The following is an 18088-nucleotide window of genomic DNA, read 5'->3' as shown; positions in this document are numbered from 1 at the left end:
TAATAAAAAAAAAAGTAGCTGCTGCTGTTGTTTTTTCAGAGTGCACATTGGAGCTATTTGGGTATGAGCCTTTTTTTTATTTTCCAAAGGCATTTCATCATTTTTCTTGCATCCAAAGGTTTGACTAAACAAGACTGAACGAAATATGTGTTGATATGTGAGTGTGTGTGTGAGCTAGAGAGAGCATTTAGGAGAAAAAGAGGGGCGCAGAGACGAAGAGAGAGAGAGAGAGAGAAAGGCCATCTAAACAAAAGTATATATTTATATGTCTAATGTCTTATTTTCATTATTAAAGGTGTTTATTTTAAAAAATTAAAAAAACTTATTACGAAATGAAAACACAATTTTTTTTTGTCCACGTGTTCGTGAGAAACTCGGACCAACAGTAATTCAAACAAACTCAGAGGTTACCCACTCCCATTTTTATTTCCATCCGATCCACGCCACCCGAAAATAAAATGCCTTGTCGTTTGTTGACGTCAGAAAGGCCTCCTGACATGAGCTCCTCCACTCCACCAGCTACGCCCCTTTCGTTACGTAATACAGTAGGTATATAGTTACTATCAAGAATAAAGTGTTAGCAGTCAAGTAAACACGTGTGACCTACTTCTCGAAAAATGTGTAACTAAACCGGCCCGGGCATGCTCCCCTGCCTCATAGTGACGCCCGGGTGGAAACGATCGTAGGAGGAAACGATTAGGCTAAAGGGTAACAAAACAAGAGTCCCGTGGGGGTGCCTAGGAGGTGCGAAAGCATCATCAATGCACTGTGCGGAGTTGTAAAAAAGCTCCCACAACCTTGTCACAATCCAGGCGCTGTTCCTCAAGGGGCCGTTACATACATGGCGTGTCCCGCACGGTTAGCCTGGTATAGAAAGGGAAAATGGCGAGGGTCTTAGTGTACGCGGCCTCTTGCCGCGAGTCTGACCCACCCACCAGACAGAACAGTATACACTATTCTCATTCAGGCCAGTGAAAGGGAGCTCTTGTTCACTTTTGCTGGCTTAGAGTTCCAAGAGCTGAAGGCTCAACTCTACCTGACAATTTCAAGAAGAAGAAGAAGAAGTAACTAAAACGACAAAGAAATAGAAGACAATCAATTCATTAAACTGCAATGATTGTTTTCATTTAAGTATTCCGAGTTTTTAAACATTTTTGACAAACAAATTTTGAATACGTAAGGCATGGGTCTTACATAGCTTCAAATACACAAAGACGTCGAGGATCTATGTTTATCTAGGTTAATCTATGTTTATCTAGGTTAATCTATGTTCATTTAAGTCAGTGATTCCCAAAGTGGTCTATATAGACCCCCAGGGGTCTACGAAGACCTCCAAGGGGTCTACGAAAGTACAAAAATAAATTGGGGGTCTATGAGATGCCCACGGGGGTCTACAATAATAGATTTCATGCAGGTCGAGTTACTTAATGTTCACATTCCACTAATGTAATTATTTTATACACTAATATATGATGTGTACCTTCGTTAATCCTTTAAATATTTAGCCTGCTATTCAAACGAAAAATTGTTGTAATCAATTCAATACTTAATTAAATAGCTTAATTTTGTCTACATGTAACTAATATTTAGAAAAAAAAAGAAAAGAAATATATGTAGACAGTACAGCATTAATTATTTAAAATTGGGATTCATTCCTTCCTTGTCAAACAAGCAGTTGCCTAAGTGACTTTTTATGACGATATGAACCAGGTTCGCTGGAGGATCATCTGAGACAATGCCACTCTGACAAAAATTAAGATTTGAAAAACTTTCTAACACTCGAAGTTCAAAATAGACTCACAAAATCTCTGTTCGACATCATGCAGAGAAGATGATGGTTTGTGAGCGTCTTACAAGATTTCTTTACTTAGAGCAAAATACGGAAAACAGCAAAGGTCCAACATTGATTTTACCAGCTGTTTTGCACAAACCTACATCTGTTATATTAAAAGAATTTCTTTAAGCGACAATACAGTTCAAGGTCGCTTCGGTGGCATGAGTTATAAAATTATATTAAAAGCTTCTTATGTAAATCATTGCAAAAGATATAAATACAGTTTGGTCTGACAAGGTGTAGCGCTGTGTGCTACAAACTGTCTAATGGTCACCATCTTATCTCATCTATGCCTGTGGTCCCTTCTGGGCATAGGCCACCAACCAGCTTCCTCCAGGCATCTCGGTTCTGGGCGAATCTCTCCAACTGTCCGCACGTCTTGCCCATCTGCTTGGCATCTGCTTTCAAATCGCGGAGACCTGGAGAACCATCATCACCACCATGAAAAAAAATCCAGGTATTTATCAATAGCTGCCTGAGGAAGATTCTTATAATCCGCTGGCCAGACAAGATCTCGTATGAGGAAGTGGCAAAGAACAAAGCAGCAGCCCATTGAAGTAGATATCTTTCAGAGAAGCTGGAGATGGACACCCTTCGCAAGCCTGCATCCAACATAACAAGTCAAGCCCTGGCCTGGAACCCCCAAGGAAAGAGAAAGAGGGGACGGCCCAGAAATACATGGCGCTAATGGTCACCGTCTCCTTATATTTTCTTGGGTTGACCTTTCCCATGTTTGGGTATAGTAGCAAGGCAGCAGAGGTTTGAGTTAAGTTTTCCTCTGCTAGGTGGGTAGCAAGCCAAGGTTAATGAGCCCTTCCTGCTCAAAGCTTACTGGTTTAGGCTCCAGTTACTCGCCTTCGACCCTTCTCCTGTTAATGAAAACAATTCCGCTGATTCAACATTTGAGCCACACGTAAAAGATCAATAAATACACGAACAACTGCTCTTTGCGAAACCTTGATACTTAAGGCATATTAATTAATTAATTAATATTTAATGTTAGGAAAGACTACTTCATAGAGCGACAAAATCTTATGTGACACATAACATCCGTAGTTGTGTAGTTTTAAATTACTTTTTCACTCCTCAACTCACTACAGTTAGAAATTTGTTTAAAAAAAATGTTAATTAATTTGCAAAAATGTGCAAGTTCAGCAGGGGGTCTACCGAAAACCAGAAAACATGGCAAGGGGTCTACGGGACAAAAAAGTTTGGGAACCACTGATTTAAGTTAATATTGTTTGTAATGCTTTACCAGATTGTTATGTTTATCAACTGACGTGCCCATGGATTTTTACAAACTAGGAAGAAACAGAAAATTGTGGCCTAATTTTTTTTTGTAGGAGAGGGGAAGGAGACTAGTGTTTCTTATCAGGAGATGAATTCCCTATTGGATGGCATGATACATAGCACAAGAACAAATATTTGAATCCACCATTCGCTCGATTAACAGAAGCGGAATTAGTCTACTAGCGAGGTATGTCAACATCAGACTGGGTTGTATTACTTCAAAGTAAGTTATTAGACTGTATGTAGGTCAGGCTCATCATCCTCTGTTGATATGGAATCTCCTTTAATGAGAACTTGTCAATATCAGAACACACTGTATTGATATCCTAATGAAAATCCAGTTTTTAGGTCCAGACATTATAATCATATCATATTCATACTTCTTTATTTCCAAATCAAATATTCACATGCGTGGTGATAAAATATGGGTGACGTCACCGAGCGTGGCTTCTACTCTACAGTAAGAAAAGTTTTCTTAAGGCACAAGGCCCCACAAAGCTTCTTGTCTCTCATACGTCATCACTATGCAAGTGGTCTCCCATACCCTGACTACCAATCAGCTTTGTTCTTTCCTCACTGTACATGTGGTCTCCCGAACCTCACTACCAATTAGCTTTGTTCTTTCCTCACTGTACATGTGGTCTCCCAAACCCTCACTACCAATTAGCTTTGTTCTTTCCTCACTATACATGTGGTATCACAAACCCTCACTACCAATTAGCTTTGTTGTTTCCTCACTATACATGTGGTCTCCCAAACCTCACTACCAATTAGCTTTGTTCTTTCCTCACTGTACATGTGGTCTCCCAAACCCTCACTACCAATTAGCTTTGTTCTTTCCTCACTATACATGTGGTCTCCCAAACCCTCACTACCAATTAGCTTTGTTCTTTCATCACTATACATGTGGTCTCCCAAACCCTGACTACCAATTAGCTTTGTTCTTTCCTCACTATACATGTGGTCTCCCAAACCCTGACTACCAATTAGCTTTGTTCTTTCCTCACTGTACATGTGGTCTCCCAAACCCTCACTACCAATTAGCTTTGTTCTTTCCTCACTTTACATGTGGTCTCCCAAACCCTCACTACCAATTAGCTTTGTTCTTTCCTCACTATACATGTGGTCTCCCAAACCCTGACTACCAATTAGCTTTGTTCTTTCCTCACTGTACATGTGGTCTCCCAAACCCTCACTACCAATTAGCTTTGTTCTTTCCTCACTATACATGTGGTCTCCCAAACCCTCACTACCAATTAGCTTTGTTCTTTCCTCACTATACATGTGGTCTCCCAAACCCTCACTACCATCTAGCTTTGTTCTTTCCTCACTGTACATGTGGTCTCCCAAACCCTCACTACCATCTAGCTTTGTTCTTTCCTCACTGTACATGTGGTCTCCCAAACCCTCACTACCATCTAGCTTTGTTCTTTCCTCACTATACATGTGGTCTCCCAAACCCTCACTACCATCTAGCTTTGTTCTTTCCTCACTATACATGTGGTCTCCCAAACCCTGACTACCAATCAGCTTTGTTCTTTCCTCACTATACATGTGGTCTCCCAAACCCTCACTACCATCTAGCTTTGTTCTTTCCTCACTATACATGTGGTCTCCCAAACCCTGACTACCATCTAGCTTTGTTCTTTCCTCACTATACATGTGGTCTCCCAAACCCTCACTACCATCTAGCTTTGTTCTTTCCTCACTATACATGTGGTCTCCCAAACCCTCACTACCATCTAGCTTTGTTCTTTCCTCACTATACATGTGGTCTCCCAAACCCTCACTACCATCTAGCTTTGTTCTTTCCTCACTATACATGTGGTCTCCCAAACCCTCACTACCATCTAGCTTTGTTCTTTCCTCACTATACATGTGGTCTCCCAAACCCTGACTACCAATCAGCTTTGTTCTTTCCTCACTATACATGTGGTCTCCCAAACCCTCACTACCATCTAGCTTTGTTCATTCCTCACTATACATGTGGTCTCCCAAACCCTCACTACCATCTAGCTTTGTTCTTTCCTCACTGTACATGTGGTCTCCCAAACCCTCACTACCATCTAGCTTTGTTCTTTCCTCACTATACATGTGGTCTCCCAAACCCTCACTACCATCTAGCTTTGTTCTTTCCTCACTATACATGTGGTCTCCCAAACCCTGACTACCAATCAGCTTTGTTCTTTCCTCACTATACATGTGGTCTCCCAAACCCTGACTACCAATTAGCTTTGTTCTTTCCTCACTATACATGTGGTCTCCCAAACCCTCACTACCATCTAGCTTTGTTCTTTCCTCACTATACATGTGGTCTCCCAAACCCTGACTACCAATCAGCTTTGTTCTTTCCTCACTATACATGTGGTCTCCCAAACCCTGACTACCAATTAGCTTTGTTCTTTCCTCACTGTACATGTGGTCTCCCAAACCCTCACTACCAATTAGCTTTGTTCTTTCCTCACTATACATGTGGTCTCCCAAACCCTGACTACCAATCAGCTTTGTTCTTTCCTCACTATACATGTGGTCTCCCAAACCCTGACTACCAATTAGCTTTGTTCTTTCCACACTATACATATGGTCTCACAAACCCTCACTACCAATTAGCTTTGTTCTTTCCTCACTATACATGTGGTCTCCCAAATCCTGAATTCCAATTAGCTTTGTTCTTTCCTCACTATACATGTGGTCTCCCAAACCCTGACTACCAATTAGCTTTGTTCTTTCCTCACTGTACATGTGGTTTCCCAAACCCTCACTACCAATTAGCTTTGTTCTTTCCTCACTATACATGTGGTCTCCCAAACCCTCACTACCAATTAGCTTTGTTCTTTCCTCACTATACATGTGGTCTCCCAAACCCTGACTACCAATTAGCTTTGTTCTTTCCTCACTGTACATGTGGTCTCCCAAACCCTCACTACCAATTAGCTTTGTTCTTTCCTCACTATACATGTGGTCTCCCAAACCCTCACTACCAATTAGCTTTGTTCTTTCCTCACTATACATGTGGTCTCCCAAACCCTCACTACCATCTAGCTTTGTTCTTTCCTCACTATAATCATTATGTTTCATGTTTCAACGACCTTGCGTGAGACGTCCATCACTCTAATCTAAATATTCTAATTGCTTCCCATTGGGAAAAAGGCTTCAATTTTTTCACTCAATGCAGCTAACAATAGAATAGAAATGATTTTTTTTTCTTATCTCATATTTAAACAGATGTTCCTGGATGGTTTAATGTCTTGTAGCTTTGCTTATTCTCATCTATGACCATTTTAGGATTGCTTTAATCTAGACAATTAGGGTTTCGGATTTATTTTGCTTGTAGATTTACATATTTTTGTTGTTTTTTTTTTCACGCACGAATCATGTCCAAGAAGTTCTTCTGATATTAAAATGTATTAATTTTAAAATAGTTCTGACTTCCATGGAAAAAAGGCAGCCCTCGTGGATCACTTGGGGCATCATATATCGTTCAAGAAAGAAGGAGCTATTATAAAATATTGTTCAAAACTAGATTTACATTCTAGCAGTGCCCATCATTTGTCGTGGCGCATGTCACGGAGCACGTCATCGCTAAACATCGTCAAGTCTAATGCAGCCTCTTCAACTTTATGGTGTTAGCAGAGATTGCGAAGGGCTGTAGGCCCCTACAGCACCTCATCAAAAGCCGGATACGGGCTCGTGAGTTAAAGGTTGGGCATTAGTGCTCTAAATGATCAGCCCATGAGTTGAAGGGTGAGCATCAGTGTTCTAGATGATCAGATCAGGTGCTTGATTATAAATGACATTTTGGAGGTCGACTTTTAAGGAAGTTTAGTATACAAGTAAAATAGCGAATTAAAAGATCGTATGGGTGTTAGTTTAAGCAGCATCCGTTGTAGACTTGCTGAAATATTACTTGACATTCTAACCACAATTGGAACTCGGTTAATTGGACCACATTTGGATGCGATAATTTTTTCCTAATAACCACCTGGTCCGATGAACTGGATTGTACCGTATAATAAGATTGTTTCGATACTTTAAGACTATTAATTGATTACTGGATTGTACCGTATAATAAGATTGTTTCGATACTTTAAGACTATTAATTGATTACCGGATTGGACTGTATAATAAGACTTATTTTGAAACTTTGAAATTAAATAGAAAAAGTCGGCTGGTCTGAAAAAAGGCTGGACACATCATTTACTTTAAAGCTTTCTGCTTGTTAGTTTGAGAAGCCTTCACACTAAAAACAAAAGCAAAATAGTAGATCAGTGGTGTAAACAATATTTACCAGTGTAAACCTTATTAAAAGTACATAAGGATGATGTATCAAGCTTTACAATCGGTTATAAAGCAGGTAATAAACAAACACTCGTGAGAACCACTGACCTGGGTTAAAGGTCAAGAACTACAACTAGTCAAAGAAAAGAAAGTCTTACCTGTACATCCTCAAAGTTCGTAAAGAGTGAGCCCTGTGACGGCATGGCGGACGCCCTCTTATCTGCTGACCCATAATCCAGGCCTCTGGAGGGGGAAGAGTAAGGGGAATTATTATATGCAATACAAGAACCCAGTGTCCGAGCCATGGCGGCGCGTTCACGCTCTATCACCATGGTAACACTTGGGTTAGCAGATGTCACTTTTTCTTACAGATTTATTTTTTTAAGCTTTTTTTTTTTATTTGTCACAAACATTTTGTTATTGGGTACAGTATCTGGTGCAGACACATCGCCACACTGGCCAGGGACATGGCTGAACTTCTTGGAAAATAAACAAATCGTGCCAAAAAAAAAACCTCAAGTCACACAACGAAACAACTTGAAGACTTGACTCCATCAGAAGAATAGATCGTTGACAGTATTCGCTGATGCTACTTTGTAATAGGTGTTAAATTTTCATAATTTAATACCTAGACAAGCGTATCTTTCAGTAGTACAGATGTATGTGTAATTACCGAAGCTGTAGCCACGGAAGCTAGCCGTGTCAGAGCAATAATTAATGAGCAATTTTTGGAGATAATTTAATTATGTTCTGAAAGCTCCCTTCTACCGTCTAATTAGCCACATCTCATTATGAATAGTTATCTTTAAGAGCTTCTTTGTATCAATATAACAAACTGCAGACACTCGGCTCACCAGCCAAGGATCCATCGCTCAACCACCTCGTTCACTTAGCTGTTCTAGAAACAACGTTGAAATAAGATTGGGGGGGGGGGAGGACACGAGGAGGTGTGACAGAAGAAAGATTGGGGGGGGGGAGGACACGAGGAGGTGTGACAGAAGAAAGATTGGGGGGGGGGGGAGAGGACACGAGGAGGTGTGACAGAAGAAAGATTGGGGGGGAGGGGACACGAGGAGGTGTGACAGAAGAAAGATTGGGGGGGAGGGGACACGAGGAGGTGTGACAGAAGAAAGATTGGGGGGGGGGAAGGACACGAGGAGGTGTGACAGAAGAAAGATTGGGGGGGGGGGACACGAGGAGGTGTGACAGAAGAAAGATTGGGGGGGGGGGACACGAGGAGGTGTGACAGAAGAAAGAGACCACTAATGAAATGTCGGTGTAGTTTATGGGTCAGTGAGCCCACGTGATTAATGGGCATGCAGTTATTGATTGGTACAGACAAGTGGACACTATGATACGTCATCAAATTCGGTGGTCGCCTGTGGTCACGCGTGGTTTTCTGCTGTGGTAGCGGTCGTCTGTTGTGGTTACCGGTCGTGTGCTATAGTATGTGGCCGTCTGCTGTGGTAAATGGCCGTCTACTATAGTACATGGTCATTTGCTGTTGTACTTTGTCGTCTGCTGTAGTGCATGGTCATTTGTTGTGGTGAGTGGTCGTTTGCTTATAGTAAGTGGTCGCGTCGTCTGCCGAGGTAAGAGGTCGTCTGCCGAGGTAAGAGGTCGTCTGCTGCAGTAAGTGGTTGTTGGTTGTGGTAAGTGGTCGTCTGCTGGGGTAAGTGGTAGTCTGCTTAAAGTACGGGGTCGTCTGCTGTGGTAAATAAGGTAAGTGGTCGTCTGCTGTGGTAAATATGGTAAGTGGTCGTCTGCTGTGGTAAATATGGTAAGTGGTCGTCTGCTGTGGTAAATATGGTAAGTGGTCGTCTGCTGTGGTAAATATGGTAAGTGGTCGTCTGCTGGGGTAAATAAGGTAAGTGGTCGTCTGCTGGGGTAAATATGGTAAGTGGTCGTCTGCTGTGGTAAATATGGTAAGTGGTCGTCTGCTGTGGTAAATATGGTAAGTGGTCGTCTGCTGGGGTAAATAAGGTAAGTGGTCGTCTGCTGGGGTAAATATGGTAAGTGGTCGTCTGCTGTGGTAAATATGGTAAGTGGTCGTCTGCTGTGGTAAATATGGTAAGTGGTCGTCTGCTGTGGTAAATATGGTAAGTGGTCGTCTGCTGGGGTAAATAAGGTAAGTGGTCGTCTGCTGGGGTAAATATGGTAAGTGGTCGTCTGCTGGGGTAAATATGGTAAGTGGTCGTCTGCTGGGGTAAATATGGTAAGTGGTCGTCTGCTGTGGTAAATATGGTAAGTGGTCGTCTGCTGTGGTAAATATGGTAAGTGGTCGTCTGCTGTGGTAAATAAGGTAAGTGGTCGTCTGCTGTGGTAAATATGGTAAGTGGTCGTCTGCTGTGGTAAATATGGTAAGTGGTCGTCTGCTGTGGTAAATATGGTAAGTGGTCGTCTGCTGTGGTAAATATGGTAAGTGGTCGTCTGCTGTGGTAAATATGGTAAGTGGTCGTCTGCTGGGGTAAATATGGTAAGTGGTCGTCTGCTGGGGTAAATATGGTAAGTGGTCGTCTGCTGGGGTAAATATGGTAAGTGGTCGTCTGCTGGGGTAAATATGGTAAGTGGTCGTCTGCTGTGGTAAATATGGTAAGTGGTCGTCTGCTGTGGTAAATATGGTAAGTGGTCGTCTGCTGTGGTAAATAAGGTAAGTGGTCGTCTGCTGTGGTAAATATGGTAAGTGGTCGTCTGCTGTGGTAAATATGGTAAGTGGTCGTCTGCTGTGGTAAATATGGTAAGTGGTCGTCTGCTGTGGTAAATAAGGTAAGTGGTCGTCTGCTGTGGTAAATATGGTAAGTGGTCGTCTGCTGTGGTAAATATGGTAAGTGGTCGTCTGCTGTGGTAAATAAGGTAAGTGGTCGTCTGCTGTGGTAAATATGGTAAGTGGTCGTCTGCTGTGGTAAATATAGTAAGTGGTCGTCTACTGGGGTAAATAAGGTAAGTGGTCGTCTGCTGGGGTAAATATGGTAAGTGGTCGTCTGCTGGGGTAAATAAGGTAAGTGGTCGTCTGCTGGGGTAAATATGGTAAGTGGTCGTCTGCTGGGGTAAATATGGTAAGTGGTCGTCTGCTGGGGTAAATAAGGTAAGTGGTCGTCTGCTGGGGTAAATAAGGTAAGTGGTCGTCTGCTGGGGTAAATATGGTAAGTGGTCGTCTGCTGGGGTAAATATGGTAAGTGGTCGTCTGCTGGGGTAAATATGGTAAGTGGTCGTCTGCTGGGGTAAATAAGGTAAGTGGTCGTCTGCTGTGGTAAATATGGTAAGTGGTCGTCTGCTGTGGTAAATATGGTAAGTGGTCGTCTGCTGTGGTAAATATGGTAAGTGGTCGTCTGCTGTGGTAAATATGGTAAGTGGTCGTCTGCTGGGGTAAATAAGGTAAGTGGTCGTCTGCTGGGGTAAATAAGGTAAGTGGTCGTCTACTGGGTGAGCGGTCGTCTGAGGTGGTATGTGTGGTATTTACCTCGAAAATTCACTTTCGTTTTAAAGTTGTTGTTTTTTTTCTGTCATAATGAGAGGTTAATTTAAGGCAATAAGGGCAATGTTTCTCTAGATAGTGTCCCTTCTTTCTTCTTGCCCTTGTTGTGCGTGCATTGAGTGTTGGCTTGAAGATCATTTGAAAAAAAAATAAATTCACATGCAATAATTAAATTTGAACAGGGAGCTTAGACAAGGACAGCACCATTGGCTGACACAAACAGAGAAAGGAGAAAATGGAAAACGAGAGAGAGAGAGAGAGACTAAGAGAGAGAGAGAGACTAAGAGAGAGAGAGAGAGAGAGAGACTAAGAGAGAGAGAAAGACTAAGAGAGAGAGAGAGAGAGACTAAGAGAGAGAGAGACTAAGAGAGAGAGAGACTAAGAGAGAGAGAGAGAGACTAAGAGAGAGAGAGAGACTAAGAGAGAGAGAGAGACTAAGAGAGAGAGAAAGACTAAGAGAGAGAGAGAGAGACTAAGAGAGAGAGAGAGACTAAGAGAGAGAGAGAGAGAGACTAAGAGAGAGAGAGAGAGACTAAGAGAGAGAGAGAGAGACTAAGAGAGAGAGACTAAGAGAGAGACTAAGAGAGAGAGAGAGAGAGACTAAGAGAGAGAGAGAGAGACTAAGAGAGAGAGAGAGAGAGACTAAGAGAGAGAGAGAGAGAGACTAAGAGAGAGAGAGAGAGAGAGACTAAGAGAGAGAGAGAGACTAAGAGAGAACAGAGCGAAACCAAAAGATAGGCAAGTAACAAACAAGAAAATAAATAAATAGATCAGGGGTGATGCTTATTTTCGGTTTTTGAAAGGAGATCAAAATTGCACTTGGGCATCACATTTTCTCTTCAAATTACTATTGGCCTGTACACATCAAAACTCATTGGATTTAGTTGACCACAATAAACATGATTCAGCAAATGATATCACTTCTTTAATCTCACAGAGAACATACAACATAATGTATAATGTACTTATAATAACCGTATAAAATTACAACAATCTATGCAATGTATCAGTGGTATATTATTATTAGAAGTAGTAACTTTATAACAAATAATAAACAATCCTATAAGAATTGTGAGCGTGTTCGTTTTAGTCGTTTACAAAATAGCTCATTGGAGATCATGATCTGCCCTAAAATCAGAAATTGTCCATTTTTTAACGTGACATCAATCTTGTGCTATCTCCCTTGAAAGATTTGAGTTCTCGGGTTGGGTTTGCTTTCTTGATGTTCTGTGTTATTGTAACAAGAGTGACAGGACAAAAACAGACCAGTGGGAACCTGCCCATGATAGCTACATCGTAGTAATTATATATATTTCTGCGAACAATAGCAATGATAAAAAAAGAGTAATAAAGTTGTTGTTTTTTTAAGTTTAGAATTGATTTATACAATTTGCATAATTTCCAAATACATTTTGATTATCCTCACCATAAGGACTCAGTTCTAAGCTATTGCTTGGTCGTTTGGTTAATTCTTTAGAATGTTGTCTCGATAGTCCAGGCTTCGACACCTGCCCGTGACCATGGCTACCACATTCCAGCGGGAATTCTGCATTTTAATATTTTTCATGATACTGACACAAGTTCTGACAATAAGAACCTAAAGTAACATTAAGAGAATTTAATAATACTAAAGGTGTTACAGGATGTTGTTGTGGTGAGTGGTTGTTTGTAATGTTGTTACAGCGCCTTCAGCCTACATTTTGTTTGTTTGTTAACAGCGCTTTATAAATAAAATTATTATTATGTAGTATTTTTCAATTGCTAATGAACATCCACAACATTTATAACAGACAGCTGTGTTGCCTTTTTTTCTCGATTTCAATTTGTTTTGGTAAATTTAATATTCAAAAAATCCCTTTAAAAAAATCATTGATATCAAACTATGGAAATTAAAATATCAAATCCACTTTTTTTTTTAAATATTGAGTTTTAATTCAAGTGCTGGAATATCGATTGAATTCTATTTCATAATAATGTTTGCAGTTTTACGAGCATTTAAATGAGCGAGAATTAAACTAACACCATAACAAATTGCATTAGAAAAAAGTGGCAGAAACTTTGATAAAAAGGTGGATTGGAAAAGAAAACGAAAGTATAATGAAATAGGACAAGGTGGGGGAGGGATTGAAACAGAACTAAAATGACTTCATTTCATTTTGTATGGTTACATGATTATAGATATAATATTATAATGTTATAATATTGTCAGTGGCGTGGCAAGGTAGTCAGGAATATTGCATTAGGCTCCTCCGGAATGTTGAATGTGATTGAACTGAAATACTGTCTGTGTCACTGTATCAGTATATTTACAAAGCTACCAATACGCCTACTCGCCTACTACCTTTAACAAGTGCATGTGCCGTTGCACTCAAATCGTGTCTACTTACGAGTAATTATGACGTTAAATTCAATGCTTATACGGTTTCATAAAAGTATTGAAGGATTATCAGGCGTTTTATTAGACCTTTTATTTGTCTCATTGTAAAATAATAATTTATCGGAATTTTTTATTTTTTTTTTAATTTTAATTTTTGATCTGTATCCGTATTTGCTAGTATTGTGTTTTCAGAGTTGAGAGGTGGCTAAGTCAGACATAGGACAACAAATAAAGTGCATCTATTTGTCAAGTATTTGTTGCTTCTGGCTCAATGGAAGAGAGAATAAGTAAAGTAGGCCTGTATTGCGTTATAGAATATCTCAGTAGCTTGCGTTATTTTATTGTTTTTTAAAGGAAACCTCAGAATTTGCGCTGTTCAGTTTTAGCTTTATCATCATAGGAATCCTTGGGCCTTAGGCCTCTTTTCTTTGCCTCTTTTATGGGCCATCTTGCCTCTTTTGTGGGCTTTTTTTTTTATAATATGTTTCTATTTGTAAGTTATCATAATTCATGGGTATTTGCGTTATTAACCCCTAAAATGAATTATGTGGCCCAATTAATTATTAATAGCAAAAAAGTATGCATCTCAGCGAGTTTACACATACCGGTACCTTAATATTGACAAATGAAATAGTAATAGAAAAAAAATGTAAGCTTGTTTAGTAATTTAACATTGTTCAAAAGTGAATTATCATTAAAATGTTTAATCTTATTGTTATTTAAAGTTCCAACATCTTAGTATTTGATGATTAGCGGTAGCGGAAAATGTATAGTTACCTCCCCATACAAGGGTATATGTGTTCAGAATAAAAGTTAAGTTTGTCACATTTGTTCTTTTCGCTTTATATATATATGTAAGAAATAGTAAATAAACTAACGTTGGATACTGGCTACGCACGTTAATTCGTTCCTAGGTGTTCAATTGTTTATTATGACCGTCAGATCCTCTCCTTCCATCACATTGTAACAATCCCTCTAACGAACTTTAACCCCGTGAAATATTATATGTGACAATGAAATTTAACGGCAAGCTATTTTTTTTTCATTCTCTCTCTGTTTCTCTTTCTCTTGCTCTCTTTCTATCTCTCTTTTTCTTTCTCTCTCTCTTTTTCTTTCTCTCTCTCTCTCTTTTTCTTTCTCTCTCTGTTTCTCTTTCTCTTGCTCTCTTTCTCTCTCTCTCTTTTTCTTTCTCTCTCTCTTTCTTTCTCTTTATCTCTGTGACAGTTAATGCTCTTATTAAATCTCCTTTCTTAATTGCCAGTTTGTTTTTAAATGGCTTGTAAGTCGTACAATAAAAGACTAATACTTCCTTTATATTGAAATTATTTTGTACTACACACTAGGACCTTAGACAAATGAATTCTACAGTGCTTAAAGGTGTACACAAATTATCATACACCTTTTAAAAACATAACTTATCATACCTCAAAAAAACCTAGCTATTTATAGAATTATCCACCATATACCAAAGTCTCCGATAGTCTGATCCCTTTTTCGGAAAATACAGAAAATAAAATATGAAGGTTTGATTGAAAGCTTGCTGTTTTTCGCTAATTGTGTGGAGGTTGCGAATCTCTCAATACCGTGTCTTAGTGAGCGGTTAGAGGTAAAAGAAACATGTGTACGAAATGACATACAAATTCGTACGGCAGTTGATGAGATCTCTAGATACATACATAGATGAATGAATAAATGATATTATAAGATTGTGTGCAAGATTACATTTAATGCATAATCATTTAATCTAATTAAAAACAAACAAAAAAACTTTTTGTAAGAATTTGAAACACTTAAACTGTTACAATGGTATACATTTGTTTACAAGAGCCTTTTGGGGACACTATTGGTCGTGGGCCTGGGTGCAGTGATACAGACATAAGCCTTCAGTTTGTCCAGGAAATGTAGATGTATCTCTCGAACCATGTTGTAGTCGACACAAGTGAAATAAGTCTTTTTGACCAAAATGAATCTGTACGTTTCCAGTGATCGATTTGGATTCCCGTCTACAGTGTGGTAAATCAAATTAGTCTGCGGTCTTTATCTAATCTAAAATCATTCAATCAATTATGATTTACATTCACTTCTACTCTTTTTTTTTTTTTACCGCTGACTAAGAGGCTACAGATATATCCGAATGTCCTTTTAAGATCTAAGTAATGAGTAAGTACAAAAAGCTTTCAGAAGGAGAGTCAGAACTGTCCAGGCTAAAGCCACCCTCATCGAACTACACAATCCCTCATCCCTTACCTCAAACTGCTCATCCCTCCCAAGAAACTCGAACGTACCAGGGGGGCCCAGAAACAAGAATAAGAATTGTGGGATCATAGCTAGAAGGTTGAATGGGTTGAAACCTATCAATACGTTTACAAAAAATGACCTTCCAAGTAGGCCTATGTATGAACTTTTACAAGTCATTGATCGTGACATCAACAAACGAAGCTAAGTCTATCAATGAGTCCAGAAACACCAGAGATATATTAACAAGAAAAAAATATATAATTCATAAAATAATCAAATTAAACTGTAAATAATAATAATAATAATAATAATAATGAGGAATGAAGTGTTTCCAGTGGCTAGGCAAAACAATCACAGGCTGAATTATAACTGCAAAGTAGGCAACTGCGTCTTGCTATAGATGCTAAAACTCTCAGGCTAAAATAACAATGTCTTTAGGGTTGTAACTCCATTTTAACCAAATAGACCAACGCAATCACAACAAATAAACATAGAATCCGTCCTACTTTTCAACCAAGATTCTATCAACTACTTTTTACAAAACTAAATGTAGACAAAGTCATAACAATTGCATTTTTACACTCAAATTTTGTAAGTCTTCTTACAAGCAATAAACGCCTCTTTCAATGGCTTCTGTGGGCCCCTTTTAGTAATTGGCCCGGGCGCAATGAACCCCTTCGTGCCATGGTTGACACTCCCCTGGTTACACAATTGTTACAGATATCAACATTTAACAACACTGAGTTCTATTTGCACCAATGTACAAGTCCTACATTGCATCAGATTGTTTCAAGGAGCAAGAAAAGTGAAAGTCTAGAGACACTTAGGAAGCTATCTCTTGGCAAATACAAAGAAAAGCAAACAGCATGTAATTATTCATAGAAATTGCAAGAAGGGAAAAAAAGGAGAGTGTATGATTAATGATGAATAATAAATGAATAGAAGACAGAAGTGATGAATGGTACTGATAAACAGGTGTTTGTGTAGGCCAGTGTTACATGGACTTAGAGAGGACAATTACATTTGGTCGAATTATTACGTCATCGGTGAAATCAAATCAGCAGCTAGTTAACGTTGATTCTATGAATTAAACAGAAAAGAGTTAGATTCAACAGGGGAGATCAGCCTTGCTAACAGCCTTTGTGCTACAGGTGAAGCAGGTCCTATAGTGTAATAAGAAGTACGAAGATACCAAATAAAAGACTTTATTACTTTTAATGGACGCATCGAGTGACATACTTGGAGAAAAACACACTACATCCATGTTGTTAAAACATTTTCACGACGTCAAACAAAGATGTGTAGTCTTTTTCACCACATATGTATAATTACATGTAACAATATATCCATGTTTGCAAAAGTGTTATACACATATATACATATTAAATTATAACTTTTATGTAGCGCTACTTTCATGCTTATAGCATGCTCAGAGCGCTATGGTCCAATCTCATCCACAGGAGTGTAAAGATACATCATGAAGACCCCAACAAAAGCCCTTATAGAAGACTTAAATAAAACTCCAGGCGGACAATTGCTTTGTCTGCATCGGATGTGGAAAAATATGCAGGTAGCAACTGGATTTGCGTAGTCATGAGAAACACTGCACTCATCTTTAATCTTCGGAATCGAAGACATTGCAATTAATTATTAGAGTATTCATATGCTAGTGGCAAAAGTTGATGTAGTTGTCTTCTATTCATAAATATTTATGTTTCACAAGCAAATAGTTTTAGTACTCTTGTGCAGATTTCACTAACTTGTGTTTCCTGTTAATTCGTCTTTTAAATTTATAAATTCTGTTTGGCATAATTTAAATACATCACAAAAAAGCTGATGGATATCTGGTTGTGTGGTATGCGCTCTGGACTGACGTTCGGTGGTCACGACGGTCCGTGGTTCGAACCCTGCCCGCTGCTATCCCCTTGGTCCTGCGGGAGGTTTGGGCTAGGATGTAATTATCTTTAGAATCTGAAGGAACATCTGAACCACGTTAAACAATATTACAGGAAGATCTTAGTGTTTACATATAGTAAACCAAAATATGCAGGTAAACAACTGCTAAATTACGTCATAATAACTAAGCAATACAGGTAAGCAAAGCTTCGGTAAGTCATATTGACTAATAACTACAGGCAGACAAGAGTATCTGATTTACCTGTCCAAGTAATTAACATCCAGTAAGATTTCATCGCGCCTCATAATGCAATCCAGTGTATCCAATGGTCATCCACAACATCTGATGTAATCCACTTCGAGGTCCACCTGTCAGAAACAGGAACTCACCACATATAGAAATGGTCAGACGGGGCGCCAAATGTAAGACAGTGGGGGCCTACGGGGGGCCTCGGGTACAATGAACCTCCCCAATGTAATCAACGTTACACTCACACAGGGGCCCGCATCCATCGGCCCAGCTTTCTCTTCGATCAATTACATCCGGTCATAAGAGCAGTACTGTCAGGATCTGTCGCGAAACACAGAACTGGCTAATCGAGTGCGACAGTGGCGACATCACACAGCACAGGCCATTCACAGGCCCACGTTCTCAATTCTCTTCTACCGCTCCATCAACTGTTCGAGGGTTTTTCTAGGT

The 18088-nt window shown here is 39.5% G+C and overlaps 1 protein-coding gene across 1 annotated transcript in view; it reads right to left on the bottom strand.

The window, feature by feature from the left end:
* LOC106065162 (short transient receptor potential channel 7-like) overlaps positions 1-18088 on the bottom strand; it is a 354560-nt gene that overhangs the window by 123561 nt on the left and 212911 nt on the right. Inside the window, exon 3 of the mRNA XM_056020485.1 lies at positions 7561-7645. Coding sequence (XP_055876460.1) covers positions 7561-7645 — 85 coding nt within the window. The remainder of the gene's footprint in view (positions 1-7560; positions 7646-18088) is intronic.

This window comes from Biomphalaria glabrata, chromosome 2 (assembly GCF_947242115.1).
Source record: "Biomphalaria glabrata chromosome 2, xgBioGlab47.1, whole genome shotgun sequence".
In the NCBI taxonomy this organism is placed as follows: domain Eukaryota; kingdom Metazoa; phylum Mollusca; class Gastropoda; family Planorbidae; genus Biomphalaria; species Biomphalaria glabrata.
Note: the sequence above shows the minus strand (reverse complement) of the source record. Positions and strands in the feature narration are given on the sequence as shown.